This window comes from Myxocyprinus asiaticus, chromosome 6 (assembly GCF_019703515.2).
Source record: "Myxocyprinus asiaticus isolate MX2 ecotype Aquarium Trade chromosome 6, UBuf_Myxa_2, whole genome shotgun sequence".
NCBI classification, from domain to species: domain Eukaryota; kingdom Metazoa; phylum Chordata; class Actinopteri; order Cypriniformes; family Catostomidae; genus Myxocyprinus; species Myxocyprinus asiaticus.
Genome location: NC_059349.1, coordinates 29,397,507 through 29,417,843, shown reverse-complemented (window position 1 = coordinate 29,417,843; position 20,337 = coordinate 29,397,507). Strand labels below are relative to the sequence as shown.

At 37.0% G+C, this 20,337-nt stretch overlaps 1 protein-coding gene across 2 annotated transcripts in view; it reads left to right on the top strand.

Annotated features, from left to right (window-relative positions):
• LOC127442354 (trimethylguanosine synthase-like) overlaps positions 1-20,337 on the top strand; it is a 35,202-nt gene that overhangs the window by 10,091 nt on the left and 4,774 nt on the right. Inside the window, exons 5-10 of one of the 2 annotated variants that reach the window (XM_051700314.1) lie at positions 183-315; positions 2,344-2,430; positions 2,522-2,702; positions 6,787-7,102; positions 7,244-7,408; positions 15,513-15,656. In XM_051700314.1, the coding sequence (XP_051556274.1) occupies positions 183-315; positions 2,344-2,430; positions 2,522-2,702; positions 6,787-7,102; positions 7,244-7,408; positions 15,513-15,656 (1,026 nt within the window). Of the gene's footprint in view, positions 1-182; positions 316-2,343; positions 2,431-2,521; positions 2,703-6,765; positions 7,103-7,243; positions 7,409-15,512; positions 15,657-20,337 lie in introns of both variants that reach the window. The other variant, XM_051700313.1, reaches the window with a different exon arrangement.

Sequence of the window (20,337 nt, the reverse complement as noted above, 5' to 3'; positions counted from 1 at the left end):
GGCACTTGTCATCCTGATTGCTGGGCCATGACTGATGCCATGTGAGCAGCACCCTTGTTTTTTCTACTGGAATTGCCCTTATATACCAATATACATAAAGCAAAAGGACCCAGACACATTGTATTATAATGATGTTGTAGCTGTTAAATGATAGTAAACTTAAACGAAGTGTGTGATTTCAGATGGCAACATGAAACAGACCTCCGCGCCATTGAATAATAGGAGTGGACAGCCTGTAAAGAGCAGATCTAACGACGAAGATCAGAGCGATGATGATGAACCTCCAGGGAGCAGGCAGGCGAAAGTTAAGAGAGGGTAAGCTGTTTATCTGTTATACAGTACATTGTTTCAGACCTTCATTCAGGTAAATGGTTTAAAAAAATCCCAAGAATTAAAATTCTGTCTTTATTTTCTCACTCTCAAGTTGCTCAAAACTCTTATGACTTTTGAAAGATATCGTGGCCACTTCATTTAATTCATATCATTTTTTTCATATAATAAACGTGATTGAGGACTGGGGCTGTCAAGCTCAAAAATTACATAAAGGCACCATGAAAGTATCATAAAAGTGGTCCATATGACTCATGCACTATATATCAAGTCTTCAAAAGCCTCATGAAAGTGATTGTGTGAAGAACAGACTGAAATTCGAGTCATTATTCATTGAAAATCTTGACATCCAACTCAAAGTTGTGATGTCAAATTCATTAACAAATATCTTTTTTGAGTCCGATATTTTCAATGAATCAATTGATCCAGTTCACAAAACCAGTCTGAATGATTCATTCACAAATCTGAACTGATCAATTCTTGAAGTCAACTCACTGATTCAATGACCTGGTCGCAACAGTTAGCAGCTCACTTGAGGGGAAGATTATCAGTGAATAAAGACTTAAATTTAGTCATGTCCTCACACAGTTACTATCCTGTGGCTTCAGAAAACTTGGAATATAGGGCATGGGCCATATAGACTGGCGTTTCTCAACCGTGTGAGATCAGGGAAATCCAAAAATGCATATAAAACATTTTAAAAAGCAGAATATCATACTTTTCTCAACAGTAACAAGTAATAATAATAATACTGCATCTCTCTCATTCTCGCTCGCGTGCAACATTCCACAGCTCATTGGACGCTTGACAAGCACGCAGTGAGCCAAGGAAGCACATTGCTATACCGTGTCTCTGCAAGCTAGCGACGTTATAAAGTCGCTAATGTTTATAATCAACAAAGCTGTCTACAATGCAAGTGCGCAACATTGTAGCGATCTAGTTTTGCCTCCTCACATCATGGTGCTCTCTCAAATTACAGCTCCTTTGACAACAAAGGCAGAATTAGCTAAATGCTTTGTGTAAAATGCTACCAGAACAGCTGCAGGGTGAAGAGAACGCTTGAAACAGACTACTTGACTACTACAGCTCTCATCTACATCTGACCTATACAGGTTTTTTCGCTGCCTTGTGAATCAGTCCTTTTAATAATAAGTAGGCCTGTGTACTGATTTACATAATATAAATACTATATTACATGCATAATAGTCTAAATATATTATTATCTATCTCTTTTATATATATTATCTATTTTCAATAAACATAACTTATTTGGCAGAAAGGTCCCCTCTTTCAGGATTTCATCTGTTAATTTTCTGTGCATTTTGTCAACTTGAAACTGGAGTGCATTGACTTATTAAAGGGATACCATTGAACTTTTAAAGAAATAGTTGACCCCAAAATGAAAATTCTGTTATCACTTAATCACATTCATGTTTTTGAAAACCCATATGGCTTTCTTTTATCCGTGGAACTCAAAAGGAGGTGTTAGGCAAAATGTTAGTCTCAGTCACCATTTACTTTCATTGTATGGAAAAAAGATGAAAGTGAATGGTGACTGGGACTAACATTCAGCCTAGCATCTCCTTTTGTGTTGAAATGAGAACTTTCTATGGGCTTGTAACAACATATGGTCAAGAAATCATAATCATGACAATTTTCATTTCTGGGTGAACTATCCTTTCAGCTACCTGTAAAAATAATATTTAGTATGTTTTTAAAAGGGTGCCGTGACTGAGAAAAGGTTGGGAAACAATGATATAGACCACTTTTGGGATAGTTTTTTGTGCTTAATTGGTCATTTGGAGCTTGACAGCCCCAGTTCTCATTATATAGAAAAGAGAGGCCTTAATTGTTTAAAAAAAGAAAATAAAAATTGTCCCATGAAAGAAAGAAGGTCACGCGAGTTTTGAACGACATGTGGGTGAGTAAACAATGACAGAATTTTCATTTTTTGGGTTAACTATTCCTTTAATGCATAATCCAATGGTGTGTGAATGGCTGTTCTGCTCACAGTCACGAGCTAGATGCCGAGGAGCTTGCGGAGATGCCAATTGAGGAGGCGTGGGATGTTCTTGGTCTGAGGCGCGGCCCACAGCCCAAGTAAGACCCCAGAGAGAAGCTTCACACCTCTTTACAGCTTTGCAAAAAATCAGCACCTCCACTAATGTCCAAACATATTTCACCATGGCAGGTTTGACAGCGTTGTGAAGCTGAAAGCAGGCCAGGGTCCTAACAGAAGCCGGAGGAGTGAGGAGAACTGGAGGCCCTCAGAGACAAGAAAACAAGCAGCCTGCAAGATCAACAAGCACATCTTCTTTACTGATGATGGACCTCAAACCACAAAGCCAAAGAGCAGCAAAACCCTCCAGAAAGTAAGAGTCATTTTATTTGCTCCACTCACACTTCATATTTAAAGGAATAGTTCACGTAAAAATGATAATTTTGTCATCATTTACTCTTCCAAACCCATGTGACATTTTATCTTCCGTGGAACATAAAAGGAGACGTTTTAAAGAATGTTTACGCTGCTGCTTTTCATGCAACAGTCCATAAGACTTGTGTGTTATATACCAAGTCACACAGATTGAAATGTAAATAATTATTCACTGATAATCTTCTTCTCCACTGCAGCTCTTGTATTCCATTTGCGCATAAGCATATTTAAACTTGCCGTGTGAAAATGTTTCAAGCCAGTTTAAAGGTATTTTATAAGTTATACACACAACTACCGAACTGAATCACAGTCATGAAATCAGCTTGTGAGGAAGTATAAGCTGGCTAGTGGTGAAATTTCATCGAGAAGAGGTCACACGCCTCATTTAGGATTAAATCCTAAACTGAGTATACTTCTTAAACTTCAAATTAAAGGTAGCTTAGCCTTAAAAAATTTTTTTAAGTCTAACAAACGTGGAATGCATTTCCTTCCACATTAATGATATGAAATGTATAATGTGCTAAATATCTAATGATATGAAAATAAATATTCTGAATCGTGATAATATTTTTGGCCGTATCGCCTAGCCCTAATGCCAAATGGCATTTGTTCTTGTGTGTCTCATAACTAGGGCTGTGTCTATACAATCAAATATCGATATATCTTGCTATTTTTCTCCAGATATTGTATCGATGCTTTAGAGCCATGCATTGAAATTTATATTCAATTATTTGTGTATTCATATCATATAAACACACAACAAAGCTGGCCCACTGTTACTTCCAAATCAATTTAATGAACTCACAAAGAGACAAAAACGTGAAGTTTCGAGCTACATGCTCTTCATCAGACATCAGTATATAGCTGAAATTTACCCAAATGAATCGGAATTGATTCTTAATCAAAACAAATTCTGATATCGTGTTTTATCGCAATATATATCTTATCGTAAGATGCCAGGCGATACCCAGCCCTACTCGTAGCCAATCTTGACATGCCAGGTTTGATATGAGGGTGAATAAATGATTACAGAATTTTCATTTTTGGGTGAACTGTTACAATGTTTTGTTTAATCATACTTCTTTTTTTTTTTCTTCTAAAGTGTCTAAAGACAATTGCATCAGTTCTCCAAAGACAATTTTGAATGTTAGGGCTGCAGTGAGTAGAACATATTTTACTGCTTTTTGGAGGCAGTCTCACAATGTGTCTATATCTCACATACATATGCTTTTCAGATACACATAACTGTATGGACTTTAACTAATCAATGAAATGCGTATGTTTGTGCTCTTTCCCAAGCGTTTATTGGCACTTGGATTTGAGTGCCTAACGTTTTATTCTGGTTGCCTACAACGGATCAGTGAAGCATATCATAACTGTGAGGGGGCTCAGAGGTGTGTGTGTGTGTGTGTGTGTGTGTGTGTGTGTGTGTGTGTGTGTGTGTGTGTGTGTGTGTGTGTGTAAAAGGAGAAGGAGTGTAGAGAGTGAGTGGGCATAAAGCCAGGAGGTCTGACACTTTGGCTCTTTCTGCAGTCTACACAGAGCTGCTTTATCTAACCCCCCACATCACAGTGTGCTGTCAGCTCCGGTCAAACAGACGGAGGCGCTCTAACCTCCAGTCTCACCCTTGACATGGACACACACATTCCCAGCTGTCAAACACACACAGGATGAGTTCAGAAGTTCTTATTTTGAAAAGGTTTGGTTTTGATTCATTAGTAAAATAAAGTCTATGGTTAACATTATTTGAAAATTAATGTTTTTCATTTCATTTAGTTCTGAGCAGAAATGATTATTTTGTTTCCGGCGCTTAAATTAATTAAGGGAAATCCCTCAAGAATTATTAAATAACACCTGGATTAACCGTGCATGTACAGTATATAATAATTATACAGTATATGGTTAGATGCTAATCATTTTCAACTAAAAAGAGAAAAACTTAATTTTTTCATGCAACAGGAAGTGGTGTAATTATCTGTGTTAAACTGTTTGTTCTTTGGTTTCATTAAAAATTATCAGAACAAAACAATTATGTTATTAACTGGTTACCTGCATTTAAAAATAACATCTTCACTCCGGAACAATTGAATGGTATTTCATTCCCGCTTTCAGTTTTTACATGTTGTTCTCCAACATAAACTTGTCAAGCATGAATTTTGAAGCTTCTGTGTTTTTTTTTTTTTTTTTTTTTTTTTTAGAAAGGAAGGAAGGTTTCTAACAAGTTGCTATAGAACTGCAACTACCACAAGGATGTGTTATCTGTTTGACTAATCAGACCACCGTTGTAGTCCTTTTGTAGCAACTTGCATTGTGTAATTTACGCTGTAGAACCAAATATGGAAGTCTCTTCATGTTATGTTAACCATAGACCTTATTTTCCTTATAAATCGAAAACCACTATTCTATAAACCCATTCGAAATTCCTAAGGCACCCCATGATGAATTAGCCTTGCATGTTGGCATTCACTTTGATGTCATGAGTGAACTGCTCTATACAGTTCTTAAATCATTTTTTCATCCCAGTGCATCTGCTATTGTAGATAGACTTTTCAAAGGTGGATGTCTGAGTTTAAAGGTATAGTGCACACAAAAATGAAAATTCTCTCATCATTTACTCACCCTCATGCCATCTCGGATGTGTATGACTTTCTTTCTTCTGCAGAACTCAAATTAAGATTTTTAGAAGAATATCTCAGCTCTGTAGGTCTATATATTGCAAGTGAATGGTGACCAGACCTTTGAAGCTCCAAATATCACATAAAGGCCACTTAAAAGTAATCCATAAGACTCCAATGGTTAAATCCATATCTTCAGAAGTGTGATATGATAGGTGTGGGTGAGGAACAGTTTCCACTCCACTTTCACTTTCAAAATGTGAAAGAACATAAAAGTGAAAGTGGACATTTATAGTAAAAAAGGACATAAATATTCAACTGTTTCTCACCCACACCTATCATATTGCTTCTGAAGACATGTGGCCTTTATGTAATTTTTGGAGCTTCAAAGATCTGGTCACCATTCACTTGCATTGTATGGACCTACAGAGCTGAGATATTCTTCCAAAAACCTTCATTTGTGTTCAGCAGAAGAAAGAAAGTCATACAGATCTGGGATGGCATGAAGGTGAGTAAATGATGAGAGAATTTTCATTTTTGGGTGAACTATCCCTTTAATGCCAAGGATTCAGCCAGGAAAGGTCTCCGTGTAAGACTGGATGTTAGCCAGTGAAGAGAGAGACCAATATTCTGCAATGCTTTGAAATTAATCTCTTTGATCTGGTGGAAGAAAAACACTTTACTGCAACATACATTATCACCAGTATCTTTTCAGGCTGGATGCCTAAAATACTTTATTGGGGATTTAATTTTATCCCAATGACTACTGCATTTTTGCTGTTATCCGACCCTGTTTTCTAAGTATATGGGCCAGCTTCACTGATTAAAGTGGCCTTTCAGTCAGCATGAAATCAAAACAGACCCTATCGACTCTCTTAATGCACACTCCTGGTCTTATTGTGGAAAATACTTGGTGCTTGTTACTCACAAAAAAAGAAGAAGAAAAAAAGCTTTTATCAAAATGACTTGCCTTTTCAGAGTACATAGGCTGATCTTTTACTCCTCTCCTGATATGCAATGCCCACTTCACTTTCCAATGAATTGCTGATGGATAAAATCAAAACATTTTTTTTTTTCTCATGTCTTGTTTCACTCTGAAATATGTCAGATTGCAGAAGTAAAAGGGGCTGCAAACTGCATTTCATGCTAACTTTAATTTTTTTGTGAATTTTAACTTTGCTTGTAGTTAAATGCAAATATTAAATCTCTCTCACTCCTCCAGTTCTATCATGATTCTACCAAACCTGAATTGCAAGTTTAAACAATGTCTGGCATGCCTCCTTTAGCTCTTTATCTGAAGAGGAAGTCCCTGTGACTGTGTTATGCAGTATTTGTGTGTGTTCTTCCCTATAACCCAAACCTCTATATTCACGCATACCCCATCAGGTCCAGAATTTCCTTCAACAGGTTCAGACTGTTGCTAACTCTGAGGAGATGACCCCAACTTCCATGCCCAAAGCCTTGACTGTGCCATGTGATAGAACAGAGGTTGGAGGTCTACCTAAGCAAAAGACAGATGATAGCAAGGATGAGACAGATTATGAGATTGATGAAAAGACCCCTCAGCTGTGCAGAAGTGAGGAACTTCTGGAGAACATACAGCAGGCTTTAACAGCAGAAACAGAGGAAAGGCAGGAGAAGGATTCAGATCCCAGAGGAGAGCTGCAGACCTTGGACGTACCAGAGTTCCTGCTCCTTGATGCTCCTGAAGATGCTGAGGGAGGTCAGTGTTCAGCACTTTGGTTTTATACATTACAAATAAGATCATTATGCATTTGTAACATCTGCAGCCTGGCTGTCTCCAAGCCAATGATTAGCACTGTTAGGCTTCTCATTGATGTAATCATTCTGTTTCCGTTTTTAGCAAAGAGTGTGCAGGTTGTTAAAAAGAAAAAGAGAAGGACCAGGATAAGGAGAAAAGATGTTGAGATGCCTCCTGAGATTGCAGCAGAACCTGAGCTGGCCAAGTACTGGGCCCAGCGGTACCGTCTTTTTTCCAGGTTCGATGAGGGCATCAAACTTGACCATGGTGAGTCAGAACAATGTCAGCATCTTTATTTTAGGCAAATGCTGAATTCATTGTCATAGTATCTCAGGGACAGTAAGTTATAAGGCACTTTCCATGAATAGGGTTCACTGTACTTATTTACCTGTGAAATTTACTCAAAATAGCTACTTAATATGACAAGGTTTTCCACTTTAGGATTGATACATGATGACACATTGTAAAGATAACAAACAATCATAAATAATTTTTATTTATAAGCTAGAGCATTAATTTGTACATGTTTGAATTATAATACACATTTTTAATTAGAAGTACAAATGTAGAATTTACTTAATATTTTCAAGTTCACTCTAACTAATTCAGTGTAGATAGTACATTTCTTCTGCTATATTTACTTATCTTTTTTCTTCTTCAGTGTAATAGTAAATTGTATCAAATGCTCAAGTACATTGTGGTTAAAGACACCTAATATAAACTGGGTCCCTATTCCTTAACAAAATAAGTAGTGAAACAATTTTATTTTGAAATATGATTCATGTTTAAAAAACTTTTGTTCACCAAATCAAAGTCATGTGAAACCAACATGTAGGTAGCCTTTTTTTTTTTTTTTTTGTCATCATATGAAAAAACAAAAAACAAACAGAAAGGACCCCTCTAGACCCTCAAGACTGTTTGTGAAGTAAAAAAAAAAAAAAAAAAAAAACCATTATTTTGTCATAATTAAATATCAATATTTTTTATTTTTTTTAAAGGCACATTTTGTTCAGGTCATTTGGTGTAACCCTGAGAAGACATCTTGATATAAAAAAAATTATATATATATATATATATATATATATATATATATATATATATTTGTCACCTTTCAAAAAATATGTTTGAAAACTTTTTGGAAATTAATTATAAAATTGCAGACACTCTTATGTATTCAAGGAGCAAAGAAAGTATTTTAACACATTTTACTTGATGGTTACACCACATAACATTTTTAAAGACAAAATGTAAAGTCATTACGGCCAAAAATATTATCATGATATTTTTTCATATCGTTCGATATCGATATTTAGCACATTATACATTTCATATCATTAATGTGGAAGGAAATGCATTCCACATGTTTGTTAGACCTAAAAAATAAATGTAATTATAACCACAGGGTAAGCTACCTTTTATTTTGAAGTTCAAGAAGTATACTCCGTTTTGGATTTAATCCTAAATGAGGTGTGTGACCTCTTTTCGATGTGTGTCTTCATTAGATGCTTGACTCCACTGAAAGACTTTCTTGGACACTCCACATTCCAGCTCAGTAGGTGGCGGTCACTTTTTTGTAGAAAACGCTATAAATGTTTGTAAAAAATTTGTGAAACCAACATGGACTTAAAGATGACATTTTTACGAACTTGACAATGTATTTTAAACTAGATTTTGACAACCTTTTTGTCATTGACCCTTAGGCTAACTTTGCAACCCTGTTTATTTATTTGTATTTTTTATGTTTTACAAATTTCATCTATTTAATTTTGATGTTTATTTATTATTAATTGCTAGAAAATAACAAAATCAGACAAATCAGGTTTTTAAACTGTAATAGACATGTCCCAATTTTTTGGAACAAGGTAACAAAACATAAAACCCTTTTATTCCTTCTTTCACTGGCCATCTGTTGAAAAAGAAAAATATGACTTTAAAGTGCCACAAACTGTGGAAGATGACACAAATAGCCAACATATAGTCCTAGAATTTAATAATATCTTAAATAACAAGTAGAGGGAGACAATGAGAGTTTGTAGCAGCTTAAGGTCTATAGAGCTGGTTGGCTGACTGATGGGCTGGCTCAGTCTGCAATGTGTGTGTGCTGACGTTGGACACCGACCTGCTCATACCTGCGTCAGACCAGGGAGAGAGAGGGAATAAGAGAGAGTAAGCAGCTTTTACAGTGCTCAGGAGAGCACTCTTTTCTTTCCCCTCGCTACACTTCTCACAAATAGAGCGCTTAGCCTCGGAGGGGGTGCAGCCTTTAGCTCTGGTGCTTTACCTGTGGTCTCATCTCTATTCCTGCCTGCAAAGTGGGCCACTTTGCTAATAGCCACAGTATATTACACTGAGCATAAACCTGCTTGCTTATTCTCTTTCCATTGTCTAATTTTATTTTATCAGAGGAAATTAAGCTGCTTCTTTCTTGCTTGTTCCTTCAAACTCGACAGAGCTGCTAAAGAGATATTTTTGTCCGTTTTGCCACTTTTATTCATAGTATTGTGGAGAAAGGACAGAAAACAATAGGCAGATCAAGGGGGAATGGATTTGGGAAATGTTGCGAGCTGGATTCAAACTCTTGTCACCAACATAAGCACCACTGCTTAATGTGTCAGAACATGGACACTAACTGCTATGCCAATAGAACAAATTATGACATGCATTGTGCTAGTTATGAGTTCAATGAGAATGAAGTCAGCCAAAAACAAAATTATTTTCAAATTACTGTACCTTATGATTTTAATTTTAATTTTGAACTTGTTGTTCTGGTGATCCTCAACACGGCTAGAATGAATGTAAGGGCACTTTCACACTAGAGCTTTTGCTCCAGACCAGAGTCTGTTTGACGCCAGAGTTTGCCTTGTTTGTCTTGGGTGCAAACAATTTTCGGGACTGCGAACAGCACCTAAGACAGTTTGAAGAAGTGGTCTGAGATGGAGTTTATGTGGAATTATGCAATTGTAATGAAAGCAATCCAGCCTAACTCCCAGAGTTGGTCAGCTCCTGGTTACATTTGATTTAACTTCTCATTGCTGTTTGTCTCCTCACAAATTGACTTCAAAACATTTTGTATTCTCTCCAAAAGGACAAATACTTGTTTTACTTATTTAATTTTCTTATAATTTACTCACCCACATGCCATCCCGGATGTGTTTGACTTACTTTCTTCTGCAGAACACAAATGAAGATTTTAAGAAGAATATTTCAGCTCTGTAGGTCCTCAGAATGCAGGTGAATGGTTGCCAAAATGTTAATGCTCCAAACATCACATAGGTCAGCATAAAAGTAATCCATTTCACTCTAGTGGTTAAATCCATATCTTCAGAAGTGATATGATAGGTGTGTGAGAATCAGATCAATATTTGTGAGAAACAGATCAATATTTGTGAGAAACAGATCAATATTTAAGTCAATTTTTGCTAGAAATTCTTCAGTAGGGGATGAAGAATCCGAATCGCCAAAAACACAAGAAGAATGTGAAAGTGAAAGTTAAAGTGGAGATTGACTGAGCAAGGAGGAGAATTTATAGTAAAAATTAACAAAATATTGAACTGTTTCTCACCCACACCTATCAAATTGCTTCTGAAGACATAAATTTAACCACTGGAGTCTTATGGGTTACTTTTATGCCGATCTATGTGATGTTTGGAGCTTCAAAATGTTGGCACCCATTCACTTACATTGTATGGACCAAAAGAGCTGAAATATTCTTCTAAAAATCTTTGTGTTCTGCTGAAGAAAGAAAATCATACACACCTGGTATGACATGAGGGTGAGTAAATGATAGAATTTTCATTTTTGGGTGAACTATTCCTTTAAGCTTTAAAGTAAGGCACTATCGACTGCTGTTGTATGGAAATCAGTGATTTGTTCTCCAGAAAAAAGAAAGTCTTATGTGTTTGGAATGAAATGAGTGAGTAAAATAATAACAGAATTTTCATTTCTGGGTGAACTACACTCACCGGCCACTTTATTAGGAACATCTGTACATCTACATATTCATATGATTATCTAATCTACTGCCCACCGGTCAGCCAACCAGATCTATTGAGCATTCTCCTCTGACCTCTGTCATTAACAAGCTGTTTTCACCCACAGAAGTTCCGCTCACTGGATGTTTTTTTTTTTTTTTTTTTCACACTATTCTCTGTACACTCTAGAGACTGTTATGCATGAAAATTCCAGGACATCAGCTGTAACAGAAATGCTCAAACCAGCCTGTCTGGCACTATCAATCATGTCACGGTCGAAATCACTGGGATCACATTTTTCCCCGTTCTGATGGTTGATGTGAACATTAACTGAAGCTCCTTACCCATATCTGCATGATTTTATACATAACACTGTTGCCACACAATTGTCTGATTAGATAATCACATGAATAAGCAGATGTACAGGTGTACCTAATAAAGTGGCTGGTGAGTGTATTTTCTTTAAATAACAGAGTGAAGCTTCCTTACCTGTAGTTGAAAACAACTAGCTGGCTAGGGTTGATGATGCAAACATACCTTGGTTCTGACCTAAATAATTAAATACAAAGAGTCCTCCGGAGGAAGGGGATTGAAGGTGGAATTGAACTCTGATTTGGACCAAGCAATTAAACAGATTTTAGAAACAGCCACTCTCTCATATTTTTTTTAGGATTTAGTTTTTAATGGGTCTGATCTTGGGAAAGGCTAAATTTAAATACCTCTGATGCATTTTGACATCAGCTCCAAATATCAAACCCTTTTTCCTTCTGGTACCATGAAAGGTCCCGTTATTTGGGAACTGAAAAACTATCCTCACGGATGGCCTATTTCTCTTTGAATCCTCCAAAGTACCATGACTAATATGTTTTTATATGTCTCACATTTAGATCATAACTGTTTCACTAAGCATTAGCATTCTGTTTGAAACTGAGATCAGAGCCTCATATCTATTCACTTATTCATGTCAACAGAGGCAGTAGCCCATAGCCATAGTGAGAGCCTCTCTTCCTTCAGCACTGCCTTATTAGACAGAGAAAGTGGGGTAGAGAAGGATTGTGTGGGAGAGAGCGCAGGCTGAATTGTGTATCCTCTACACCCAGACCCTAGAGATCTGAGCCAGAGGGTTTAAGTGCTTCGTGGGAAGGAGTTTATCTCAGGGCTACAGAGACGCAAACCGGTCTCTCTTTACTACCAGGATACCCGCTGAGAGATGGCAACAACAAACACAACCATGACGTTAACGTTACGCACGTCGGAGACAGACTTTTAAATGGAATGAGTAACTCTTGAGAGATTATATCATGATGTGACCCCTCTAAAGGGCACTGACATGCATTAACACTGCTGGAGAGATTCCAGATTCCTTTAAACATTCTAGTTTTTTGTAGGCGTGTTTGAAGAAGATAATTTTTCTCATCTTTATCCTACGGAAACCGGTTTATACCTCAGTTATAAACAGGTGTCTCCTGTTTTATTAGCTTAATTTGTTTGTGAATGTATTTAAATCTGTTCATAAAGATGATACCTTAAATAATACACTTATAAAGGATAGTAAAAATGATAAGTCTTCTGAGACCATACGATTGCTTTGTTTCAGGAACAGACAGAAATTTAAGTGATTATTTACTTAACCTCTGCTGTAGGTCTCAAATCTATTTCACATTTGGGCATATACAGTATATAATGAATTGGGCAAAAATCAGGTTCGACATCATTGATTCTAAATGCCTTAGAGCGCAACTTTTTTTATTTTTTTTTAATTTATTTATTTTTTTATTTATTTTTTGGTTTCTGAAGTATTTTTCCCATACATTTTTTCCAAAGGGATTTCAAAAATTCCATAAAAGTATTCTAAGCCATTAACCAAATCAACCAGCTCTGAGGTGACACAACATTACACACTTTGATTTGAAGCAAATAAGTAAAAATTGGACAAAAAGACAAAGGTACAAGACTGTGTGCTTTACGACTTTAGACACTGGGATTATTACTTCCAGCACCAGATTGTTGCACTCTATTGGTTCTCACGTGTCACATGTCCAATCACAATGGTGTGAGTTTAAATATGCAGAAGCACAAATGAGACTTGGAACTTTATTTTCGTAAGCACGCTACATCTTATCCAATTTTCGTGAGAGCGCTAATTCTAAGCGCAATTTTCGTTCAAGCGCAAATCACAAGTGGGCGTGAGTGGGATTGTTTGCACTATCTGCGTGTGTATGCGCACAAACTGTGGGTGTATTGTATGTTAATGAAGTGTCAATTTGCTGTTTTCCTGAGAAATAGGTCATTGTGCGAAGACATTTCAATACCACGTCTGTTTTGAGCGCAAATTCCAAATTCAGTTCCTGCAGATTCCACCGGCAGGTGGTAATAAAGTTCATGTCCAAACTCTGAAAATATGTCCCTGACAATAGCCTTTTTATGAAACAAAAATATGAGATTTGTGTTAAACTATCTTAAACTATCATGGTTTATTTTTATATTATTATTATTATGTTTATATTTACAATTGTATTTATGATCTAATTTGTATTGGTATTTTTCAACCTGTTGTTGTAGAGTGATTTTTAAGTCACTGCAAAAGGGGCTGGTGGAAGAAGTTGGAGCGAGTAAAATGTTTTTGTTTTTTTTACCACTTCATTATTTTGATTATATTTTTGTTTGTTTCATTTAAAGTGTAATTTCAATTTAAAATATTTTTGGTTTTAATTTTTTTAATTTAATTTAATTTAATTTTAAAATCAAAATCGACTGGCAGAAGTGAAGTGCGTTCCGATACAATCAATCACTGTTAATACTAGACATGATTTGTGTGTCAGTAGATGAAAATTATTAATAATACTTAAATTCCATATAATTTATTGGAGCCTACATCAATATCCTGAACCACATTTTCCATGTGTATAAAAGGTGCGTGTCCCATTTAACAAAGACAAAATAATGTAAGTCCATATTTCTATTTTTCTAAATCATTGCAAACAGTCCATTTACACTACCAACTTCTTATGAATGTGCTGTCTTTGTTTATATCGCTGGTGCTTAAAGGAATGAACTATATAATAGGACACAGACTTTGCAATAACCTCTGAATTAAACTGCACTTGACACGATTAGCGCCGATTTTGCCAAACCAGCTTGGCCATGCCCATTGACTGCGCTTATGACTTATGGCTTAGGTATTTTCAGTGAATAATGACGTAAATATCTTCCTCACACAAAACAAATGGCATGACTTCAGAAAACAGATTATATCACGCGAGTCATGGTGCTTTTTGTCCTTTTTGGAGCTTGACAGCCCCTGCTCATGCTTTCATTGAATGGAAACATTCTGCAGAAACATAATCTTTTGTGTTCCATGGAAGATATAAAGTCATATGGGTTTGGAAAGACATGAGGGTAAATGATAACAAATAGGGGCAACTATTCCTTTAATCACCTTTCATTTGAATGGAAAATGCATAAAAGATAATAGTTTATTAGCAAAACATACTGTATTGAACATATTGGTTTCTCACCAAGGCGAGTTTTTAGCGCATGATGCAAATGCAAATGCAAAAGTTTTGTGTGCTTATAAATGTGAGTTCTCATTATGCAGAGGCACCTGTACTGTCAGTCTTTGGGTGCTGCCCGCTGTCCAGAACCATTATAGAAAACAGGAAGTGCTGCAAGTGGCTGCTCCAGACCAGTGATTGTTACTTTAGCAGGTGTTCTGTTCTCAGTGGAGATAAAAATACAAGAGGCGTAAAAACAGAGATGGGTTTGCAGTGGCTAAAAGCAGATGGTGTTGGTCTCCACAGAATCAGCAGAGGACATGGTCTGTTAAACTCCACTCTCTCCGAGCCCTCAGACTGCCTCTGCCAGCTCTCTTTTGCACTAGACATAGAGCTACCGCAAATACACATTAAAATGGTTAATGTGTGAGATAAAAATCAAATGCCTTGTTTTAAAAAGTTACAGTCTTTAAAGTCTTCTTATCTTGAACACATCTTGTATGGTTTTATACAGCTCCACTTTGAAATTTATAGTTTTCTGGCTTCACATGTTATAGGAGATCTCTGATATTTAAAATGTAATAGTTATCGGCTAGATCATCCTTTTGTCAAGAGATACCCCTATATATTTAGAGTGAGGGAGAGAGGAGCCATGCTTTAGCTCTTCAAACAGAAAATGAAAGCAGTATACTCCCACTAGTGGTAAATGTGTGAAATGACTTCCAAATTTGCATTGAAATGCATTTCAACCATAATTTTAATCATTTCTGTTCATCTAAGTTCCCTCCTTTGAAATGAAAAATGGAAAATTACTTGTAATTTGAATGCTTCTAACTAGAATTTTTTGACCTGCATTCATAGTGTTTGTGGTGCTATATGTGAAAATCTGGTCTGTTCTCTCCACAGAGGGCTGGTTCTCAGTGACTCCTGAGAAGATAGCACAACACATCGCTCTGAGGGTGCAGGAGAGCTTCAGCACTGAGCTCATTATCGATGCCTTCTGTGGTGTGGGCGGCAATGCCATTCAGTTTGCCCTCACTGGCAAAAGAGGTACAGTTGCATTTAAAACTTTCTTTGTATTGGGGAACTGTTCTGTCCTTCAGCAGAAAATATTTTCTGAGATTTGGACTATATTTATCACATAACCCTTACAAAAAAGTCCAGTGGTGTTTTCAGATGGTAATGCCAAGGTATGAAATATTCATGGAAAATATTAAAATTATTAAAATGTAATGGGAAAGTCTCTGTAGTGAATATACTTTCATATAATTTTTTTTTTTTTTTTTTTTTTTATTAAATATCATATTAAAATATTTCATTGGCTAGAAAAAGTTCCTTGTGAGTGCAATCTCTATAAAAAAAAAGGGTTTTTAAAAATCCTTTAAAGGGGTCACGTCATGAGGAATCACATTTTCCTTGATATTTTGACATACAGTTGTGCTCAAAAGTTTGCATACCCTGGCAGAAATTGTGAAATTTTGGCATTGATTTTGAAAATATGACTGATCATGCAAAAATGTATTTTATTTAAGGATAGTGATCATATGAAGCCTTTTATTATCACAAAGTTTGTTTGGCTCCTTTTTAAATCATAATGATAACAGAAATCAACCAAATGGCCCTGATCAAAAGTTTACATACCCTTGAATGTTTGGCCTTGTTACAGACACACAAGGTGACACACACAGGTTTAAATGGCAATTAAAGGTTAATTTCCCACACCTGTGGTTTTTTAAATTGCAATTAGTGTCTGTGTATAAACAGTCAATGAGTTTGATAGCTCTCACGTGGATGCACTGAGCAGGCTAGATACTGAGCCATGGGGAGCAGAAAAGAATTGTCAAAAGACCTGCGTAACAAGGTAATGGAACTTTATAAAGATGGAAAAGGATATAAAAATATATCCAAAGCCTTGAAAATGCCAGTCAGTACTGTTCAATCACTTATTAAGAAGTGAAAAATTCGGGGATCTCTTGATACCAAGCCAAGATCAGGTAGGCCAAGAAAGATTTCAGCCACAACTGCCAGAAGAATTGATCGGGATACAAAGAAAAACCCACAGGTAACCTCAGGAGAAATACAGGCTGCTCTGGAAAAAGATGGTGTGGTTGTTTCAAGGAGCACAATACGACGATTCTTGAACAAAAATGAGCTGCATTGTCAAGTTGTCAGAAAGGAGCCTTTACTGCATCAGTGCTACAAAAAAGCCCAGTTACAATATGCCCGACAACACCTTGACACGCCTCACAGCTTCTGGCACACTGTAATTTGGAGTGACGAGACCAAAATAGAGCTTTATGGTCACAACCATAAGTGCTATGTTTGGAGAGGGGTCAACAAGTCCTATAGTGAAAAGAATACTATCCCCACTGTGAAGTGTGTGAGCTCTAAAGGCACGGGAAATCTTGTGAATATTGATGGCAAGATGAATGCAGCATGCTATCAGAAAATACTGGCAGACAATTTGCATTCTTCTGCACGAAAGCTGCACATGGGATGCCCTTGGACTTTCCAGCATGACAATGACCCTAAGCACAAGGCCAAATTGACCCTCCAGTGGTTATAACAGAAAAAGGTGAAGGTTCTGGAGTGGCCATGCAAGACAACCAAAGACTTTGCATGACCTGGAGGCATTTTGCCAAGACGAATGGGCAGCTATACCACCTGCAAGAATTTGGGGCCTAATAGACAACTATTACGAAAGACTGCACGCTGTCATTGATGCTAAAGGGGGCAATACACAGTATTAAGAACTAAGGGTATGAAGACTTTTGAACAGGGGTCATTTCATTTTTTTCTTTGTTGCCATGTTTTGTTTTATGATTGTGCCATTCTGTTATAACCTACAGTTGAATATGAATCCCATAAGAAATAAAGAAATGTGTTTTGCCTGCTCACTCATGTTTTCTTTAAAAATGGTACATATATTACCAATTCTCCAAGGGTATGCAAACTTTTGAGCACAACTGTATAAGAGGTCTTTCTACTATAAAAACATACTGTAAATTTCAGAACTCAAAACTTAATCCCCAATGGAATAAAAGCATTTAAATCTACCAAAATGCCTCGTTCTCTACATCCGTATATTAGTGATGTCACAAAGGGTACTCACTAATTCATGACCACCTCTACAGCAATAACATCAATGCCTACTTTAAAATCATGGCACCCATGGCCCCGCTCACTGGTGCTCACATCGTAAACAGAGAGACAGTGAGAAGGACAAAAGGCCTACTGTGGCCTCACTACTTCTGAACGCCAAATAGGACCCATCTGGACTATTTTTAATCATTTTTGTATATAAGCATATCGAACATAGATGTCTTTGACTGTTGTCATGTCTCTAGCACGCTTTTAAAAGACGCAATGTCAAGTTTCAACTCTAAAGAGAAGACTAGGTTTCATCAGCTGCTGCCATTTGTTGTTTTGTTGCTTAAACTGCTCAACAAACTGTTCTTTCCTCCATCTGCTAATTTTAATTATTGGTGTATGGTTAGAGGTGGGTGTAGAGGGTGGGCTTTAGGGATAAGGGCCAATCATGTAGGGTGGAGTCAGAATCTGACAGGGAGAATTTCGGTATAACAGGGCGATGTGCACCTCAGTGCAGGATGTTACTGGAAATTGGATGTGTGTGTGTCTTGTGAAGCAGTCAGAAATCAAGTCATGCTTTGCCAAGGAATTGTCACTGAAGGATATGGGGCAGTTAAAAACACTGTTGCACCAGTGGTTGCGTTAGACTTTCACATCGTCTGTCATTTTGACAAACAGGGTCGTAAAAATCCCATCATAATCTATTATTACCCGTCATTTTGATTTTCATATTTTAATGATAATACATTTAATAGCTTTTACTTTCATTCACATTTTCATTTTTAATCATGAACTTACAGGACGAGCATATAGCAGATTATGCATTTATTTATTTATGAAGAGAACAGATGAACAACAGAGACACCACATGAAGCAGATGAATGGTTTTTTTTCCCCGCAGTGACAGCGGAGGCCACAAAAACATGACATATGAACAATGCAATATTACGAAAAAAAAAATATACGATTAAAATATGAACAAAACTCAATCAACAACTCAAACCTTCCTCCTGGTCCGCATCGACTTAGACTGGGTGCTCGCCTGTGCGTAATCAAACGCATCAAGGGAGACTGATGCTGAGGCAGTTGTCATTAGATTTTACCTCGGACAAACGTCTTCTCGTGGCAGTTTTAATTTGGTTCTGGAGGCTGAACCCACGCTCTGCTGCCACACTGGAGACTGGAATTACCAGCGCTACTTCAGCCAAAGTTTTGAAGTCTGGAAACATTTCTCCCAGGGAAGCCATCAAAAGTTTGCAGGACTCTCTGAATGTGGGATTTCCTGATCCTGCAAGCACTCGCTTCACCGGGCAGAAATCCTGCAGCATGCGCTCCTTTTGCACCAGGGGCCGGTTGCACCAGCTGTGCGTAAGTTCAAATTTATCCTAGTTGTGGCGTAAATGTGCACTAAGTCACAATTTACGCACTACTAAATATTTGAGCGTTGCATCATTAAACTTAGGTAGGATGTAACCCTACCTATAAACTAAATATTTACAGCAGACTCCGACCAGGAGTAACGGTTGGAATAAAAAAGCAGTGAGTCAATGAGCTCATGTTTTGGCTGACAGGCATCAATCATTTCGACATATATGATGATGTTGACAATGAAATGATTTACAATCGTTTACATTTACGAGAGAGGAAAAAAAACTTACTTTTAAGCTGCTCTTCAGCATGAAACCGCTCTAATGGTGCAGTTTTCAGGATGCATCGCCCGGTGTCAAGTTTCAACATATATGAAATATATAGGATATTAAAATTAATAAATGTCTATTTTTCCAGCCTGTTGTATTAGTATTTATTTATCTCCCCTTATTTATTTTAGATACAGTTCCTATATATTGTTATTTACACAGGGCAAATATGCTATTTATGAAATCTGCTATTATTACATATCGTATTTTAATGGGGATATAATTTATTACAGCTGACAGTAACGTGAACAAACAAGGTTTGAACATCAGCTGTAACTAGATCAAATTGAAGTTCACGGCTTTTTAACACTTCTGTGTCTGTGTCTCGTTTCGAAGGCTACGTGCTAGGTAGGACACTTCCTTTGAAGGCTGCGGTATACCGAGCATCCTCCTTTAAACAAGTCTCGTTCAAACGAGACAGTCTTCGTAGGACAAACGTAACGTAACATGGTAGCAATGACATCACACCACTCTTTAACAAGAGCGAGCGTTTTGAGTGAGAAGGGAGCAAATTCCCTTTAGAAGGGAATGTATGAGGTAAAATTTAGGAGAGTTATAATGATGTAAAGAGAAAAGAAAATAGATTTTACAGGTGTACTTTTAGTCTAATACTTTATTTTAATTATATATTAATATAATTATACATATTGTATACTCTGCACCCATCTACTGAGGTACTTCAACTTGGGAATTAACATTACTTGCATTTGAACATCATATTTACGGGCAAATTGGCGTCATTTTTTTTTAGACATTTCCGTTGAAGCAAAGAATTGTGGGTTATCAGTGCCCACGAAGGATACACCTCATGCATCCTCCGAATTCCCGTGAAAGAAGGTCGCATTTGAAGGCTGCATTCGAAGTGTCCTGCTCGCTTTTCTGAAACGAGACAGCCTCTGATGTATGCGGCCGACAAATGCGACCTTCGGAGGACGCAGCCTTCC